Source organism: Rhincodon typus, chromosome 5 (assembly GCF_021869965.1).
Source record: "Rhincodon typus isolate 14 chromosome 5, sRhiTyp1.1, whole genome shotgun sequence".
NCBI classification, from domain to species: Eukaryota; Metazoa; Chordata; class Chondrichthyes; order Orectolobiformes; family Rhincodontidae; genus Rhincodon; species Rhincodon typus.
This window is the reverse complement of record NC_063336.1, coordinates 113,955,822-113,961,878: the sequence shown is the minus strand read 5'-3', so window position 1 is coordinate 113,961,878 and position 6,057 is coordinate 113,955,822. Positions and strand designations below refer to the sequence as shown.

General features: G+C 42.9%; 1 protein-coding gene across 1 annotated transcript in view; it reads left to right on the top strand.

The window, feature by feature from the left end:
- hs1bp3 (HCLS1 binding protein 3) overlaps nt 1-6,057 on the top strand; it is a 62,282-nt gene that overhangs the window by 2,174 nt on the left and 54,051 nt on the right. Inside the window, exon 2 of the mRNA XM_048597325.1 lies at nt 2,177-2,342. Coding sequence (XP_048453282.1) covers nt 2,177-2,342 — 166 coding nt within the window. The remainder of the gene's footprint in view (nt 1-2,176; nt 2,343-6,057) is intronic.

The window sequence follows — 6,057 nt, the reverse complement described above, 5'->3', positions numbered from 1 at the left end:
CTATCCTGTGGAAAACATGGGTCTTTTTAAATGTACTGCTGATAGATAGATAAATGCTTATCGTTGTAAGAAATATCCCAATTACTCTAATTGCAACTCACATTGTGATAAGGGTGTGTGGTGGATAATACTCTAACTGGTACTACTTAATGTTGCTGCTAACAAAGTGAACTCTGTGCAATTTAAATAACATACCAAAAAGATAGTTCAAGTCGTTGAACATATTTATTAAGTGATTCCTTACTGTTGCCTCTGAAAATGACATGAATTTGCACAGAAGTGTGTGTTAGTAAGATCATAAGATGTAGGAGCAGAAGTGGGCCATACAGCTCATTGAGTCTGCTCCACCATTCAATGAGATCATGACCGATCTGATAATCGTGACCTCCACTTTCCTGCCTCTTCCTATGGTGTCATAGTGCTCTTGATCCCCTTCCTGGTTACAAATCCATCAATATCAACCTTGAATATTCTTAACCCAGCCCAGATAGCGCTCTGCAATGAGGAATCCCAGATTCACTACTCTGAGTAAGTTCCTCCTCATCTCTGTCCTTAACTGTGCAACTCCTTTTACTCCGAGATTATGTCCTCTGCTCCTAGACTATCCAGTATGGGGAAGCAACCTCTCTGCATCTACTGTCAGGTGCCCTAATAATCTTTTTTGTTTCAATAAGGTCACCTGTCTTTCTTCAAAACTGCAAATGACTGCAGGCACAACCTCCTCCCCTCCCCTCCCCTCCCCTCCCCTCCCCTCTCCTCGTGAGGCAATCCCTCCATAACTGGGTTGAATGTTGTGAACCTTCTCTGCTCTGCCTTCAATGACAATATTAACTACAATAGCGTGACCAAAACAGTTTACAGTATTCCAGGTGTGGACTAACTAGTGCCTTGTATAGTTTTAGCAAGGCCTCTCTATACTCTGTTCCCTTTTGAAATAAATGGTAAGAGTCCATTTGCCTTCCTAGTTACTTGCTGAGCTTGGATGCTAGCTTTTTGATTTAGGTACAAGACTCCCAAATCCCTCTGTGCTGTATCTTCCTGCAGTCTTTCACCATTTAAACAATATTCACACCTCTGTTCTTCTTACCAAAGTGCAAATTTCATATTTTCCCTTATATTCCAGCTGCCAAGTTTTTGCTGACTTATGTAACTTGTCCCATATGTCTTTGCAAACAATGTCACCGTCCCTACTTGCCTTACCACCTAATTTTGCTGTCTGCAAACTTAGCTGTAGCATGTTTACTTCCCTCATCCAAACCATCATAATATATTGTAAAGAAGGGTGTCTCAGCACTGATCCCTGTGACCTCTACTAGTTGAACGTTGCTATTCTGAAAATGTCCCCCCATCCCAACTGCCTGTTTTCTATTAGTTAGCCAATCCTTTGTCCATGCTCATATGCTACCTTCAACACCACAGGCTCTTATTAAGAAGCCTAACGTGTGGTATCTTATTAAACACCTTTTGTAAATCAAGTATATTACATCCACTTCTTTCCGTTTATCTATCCTGCTTGTTACCACCTCAAATAACTCTGGTAAATTTATCAGCATGATTTCCCCTTTGTGAAGCTTGATCATATTATGTATTTATAAATGCTGTACTATTACTGAATGGTCTGGTTATACCAGTGTTCAGATAGAGATAGGGCCCACAATTGGTTTTAGCATTGATTTGACAAGCGCTGGAATCATACAGTAATGGATTTGATGCAGCTGTCACCATTGTGTCAAATTACAGAATATTGACAACTAATACACAGCTGCCTAATCCAAGGATGGGTTGCATTTTGAACAGTAAAGAGACTCAAAATATCTCAATTGTTAATAATGTTTCTTTATAATTGGTATGACTTTTTAAATAACTATTGGGTGTCTGGCTGTAGCTTCCTTACCTAAGTGACAGTTTTCACTTTGCGTGTTTTGGTAGTGACTGTGTTTAACATGGCAGCATTGGGGAAATCATGAAAATAACATGCTTCAATTCAGAATGTTCTAGGGATATCCACAATTCCATTTTATGGTGTTTGGGTAACACAAACTGCCGTTGAAACTTCCTAAGTAGGATTGTCAGATAGTTGCAAAGCCATTGAGAGGCTGTTTTCTTAAAATGTTTTCAGTGAAGAATACTTTCTTGTGATTGTTTGTTTGTTTTTTTTTTTTTGTTTTCAATTCAGGTCAATCCAGAACTTGCAGACTGGAATAGACCTGGCCGTCCCAGAGTACCAGGAAATCCATGGCAAGCTGATGTCAGGGCACGTGGAGTATCAAATTGTTGTTGTCACTCAGCTGGCCTCCTTCAAGTCGGCAAAGCACAAGGCTAAAGATGTTGTTCAGTTAGTGGTAAGTGAAGAAGAATATTTCGCAATGCATTTTGGCAGCACGATGGTTCAGTGGTTAACGCTGCTGCCTCGCAGCGCCAGGGTTCGGTGGGTCTCTGTGTGGAGTTTGCACGTTTTCCTCGTGTCTGCGTGGATTTCCTCCAACAGTCCAACATTTGAAAAGATGTGCAGATTAAGTGGATTGGCCATGCTAAATTGCCCATAGTGTCCGGGGATGTGCAGGCCGAGTGGATTAGCCATAGCAATGCAGGGTTACAGAGATAGGGGAGGGGGGCATGGGTCTGGGTAGAATGCTCTTTGGAGGGTTGGCGTGGACTCGGAGTCAAATGGCCTGCTTGCACAGTGTGGGGTTCCTATTATTCCCTATGTTTGATTCTACTTGTAAAATTAATAAGTTTAAAAAACAATTTTCCACTGTTATTGAGAAAGTTAGTTTAAAATAACTGTACTCATGCCACCTAACAAGGTGTTCAGAAATCTGCAAGTCACCAGTCTATCCATTTCTTGGCAAACTGTATTGATTCACTCACTTGTGTTTGGAGCAGAGAATCTGACAAAGTCTGTGTCATTGTACATTCAGTTGCACTCAAGTGCTTTTGGTGCAGAAAATGTTATAAACTAGTTGTTGGTGTTTACTTGCACCATTTTGACAATTTATGGTGAGGAAGGGTGCATGATTGATTTAAAAACTGGAGAATTTAAAAAAGAAACAAGTATTTACTGAAAATTGCAGTACGATGACTGACATTTTGGCCTTGCTTTGAGAAAGAAGGCTTACCCTTTTCAATAGGACAAGCAAGACTATCTTTGAACTATCCTGTCTTCTTGGATGTTGAGCCTTTTGTTCCAGAAATTATTTTGTACCAGCATGAATTGGGTGCAGCCCACAATCCAGTGTCCAGAATGTGTAGGTTCAGTGTGCATCAAATATTGGAATTCTGACCCCATTTAGATGAGGCATGAATGCTCCTAGGCAGCCCCCTGGTGAATTGGCATTGGGTTTATGTCACTAGTTTGTGGGGTGTAGCCATTGCTTGGCTAGACCTAGCTGTATTATTGCAGAGAGAAGGAATGATGCCTCATAACAGCAGAACTCGGAAGTCTCTCCATCACTCTGTCTTTCTGTCCTTCTCTCGCCCCCTCTCTCTCTCACTTCCCCACTTCTCATGTTGGAAGACAGCACCCAGTGAAAAAGCAAATTTGTAGAAAACTATTTGCTGAAAGTAAACATTGCAGGTGCAGCAGGCAGTGAAGAAGGCAAATTGTATGTTAGAGTTCATAACAAAGGGATTTGAGCATAGGCATGTCTTGCTGCAATTATACAGGGCATTGGTAAGACCATGCCTCTGGAGTATTGTCTGCAGTTTTGGTCTCCTTATCTGAGGAAGGATGTTCTGGCTATTGACGGAGCACAGCAAACCAGATTAATACCTGGGATGGTGGGAATGTCACATGGCGAGAGACTGGATCATTTTGGATTATATTAACAAGACTTTAGAAGAATGAGAGGGTCTCTTAGAAATCTATAAAATCCTAAGCAGATTCAACAGGGTTATTGTGGGGAGGATGATCTCGGTGGTTGAAGAGTGTAGAACCAGTGAGTTACAGGTTAAGGAAGAGGCCTTTTAGGACAGAGTTGAGGAGAAATCTCTTCACCCAGAGAGTAGACTGCCTGTGAAATTCTCTACCACAAGAAACTGTTGAGGCCAAAACATTGAAGATTTCCGTACTGTGCAACTTTGACTTTGACTTTCAAGAAATATGTACATATGGATCTTAAGATTAAAGGGCTCGAAGTATATGGGGAGAAAGCAGGAGCAGGATACTGAGTGTGATCAACCAGGATAATGTTGAATAGCAGAGCAGGCTTGAAAGGCCAAATGGCCTTTACCTGGTCCTATATTCTATGTTTCCAAAGCTATCTACAGACTCTGCTACTGTTGAGAATACCAGACAATCATTAAACAACTGTGGTCTGAGGTAAAATCCAGCACCTGCAAAGAGTCAAATTACTTTTAAACTGTGTTGCTTTTATCCTTACTCCCTGTGCTGACAGTCTCTTGTTTTTCAACTTGTTCCCGGAGCTATGTGTGTACTTGATGTCTTGGCATTTTTTTGTCGTGGTTCATCGTTACCCAAGAAGTCTGTCTTTCTTTCACTCAGGAAAACCTTGTGATTGGCTCCTCAGTTTTGATGAGCACATTATTTTTATTGAAGTGTGATATGTACTGTGAAGGAGATAGAAATGTTTGTGACTGGCTGAGAGGGGATTAAAAACAAGGAGGAGCTGATTCACTTTTCTTTAACCGAGTCATTACAGTGATGACCCCCAACATCACACCCTGCTTTCTGTAAAGACTCTGTTCCATTCTCTGTTCTGATGATGCCAAATTTGACAACGAGCCTCCGAAATGTCCACCTTCTTCCTCAACCTAGGATTCCCCAGCATTGTAGTTGACAGGGCCCTCAGCTGGGTCTGACCCATTTCCCTCTCTTTAGTCCTCATCCCTCTCTTCCCTGCTATAACAGCAGTAGGGTCCCTCTTGTCCTCACCTACCATCCCACTAGCATCCACACCCAGAGGATCATTAGCTGCCATTTCCGCGATCTTTATATTGGGATGCCCCCACCAGACACACATTCCCCTCCCCTCCTTTGTCGGCATTCTGCAAGGACTGTTCCCTCCGGGACACCCTGGTCCACTCCTCTTCCACTCCCAACCACCTTCCCCCTGCAACTGCAGAGGGTGTAACACCTGTACTTCACTTTCGCCTGTGTATCCAAGGGCCCAAACACACTTTCCAGATGAAACAGCACTTCGCGCAATCTAGTCTACTGCATTCACTGCTCACAATGTAGTCCCTTCTACATTGGGGAAACAAAGTATAGACTGGGTGACCGCTTCGCAGAACATCTATGTTCTGCCCGCAAAAAGGACCCTGAGCTTCTAGCTGCCTGCCACGCCAACGTCTCTGTCTCAGGCTTGCTGCAGTGCTCCAGCGGAGCTTAGTGCAAGCTGGAAGAATAGCACCTCATTTTCCGCTTGGGAATTCTACAGCCTTCTGGTCTCCAGTATGGAGTTCTATAATTTTTGGGGCTTGAGGCACCTTCTCCCATGTCCTTTCCGTAACCCCCACACACCAGGCCTTGTTGTCACAGGGTCTGCTATTACAAACAACCTGTTGTTTGCCACTAACAGTCCCCATTTAACAGCTATTCAGCGTCCCAGTCAGAACATTACCCACTCCTTTGTCTGTCCAACTGGTCTTCTCTCTCTTGTTTATTCTTTATCCCCTGCCCCTACCCTTTTCTTTTGCGTAAAATCCAACTTTTTCCTCACTACATCAGTTCTGAGGAAGGGTCACTGGACTCGAAACATTAACTCTGATTTCTCTCCACAGACTACTGCCAGACCTGTTGAGCTTTTCCCAGCAATTTCTGTTTTTGTTTTTCTAGTTTCCAGCATCCACAGTTCTTTTGTTTTTATTCTGTGTTTTACATTTGAATCAAACTATATATTGTGGCTACAAGATAAGTTCAGAGGCTAAAATGTTGCAGTGACAAGTTCACCTCCACATCATCCCCAAAGCCTGTCCACTGTCTACAAGGTCCAGGTCAGACTGCGATGGTACACCTATCCAGGCAAGGTGGGGGAGTACATCTCTAACAGCACTCAAAGGTGACACCATCAGGGACTACGTCAGCCACTTGATTGG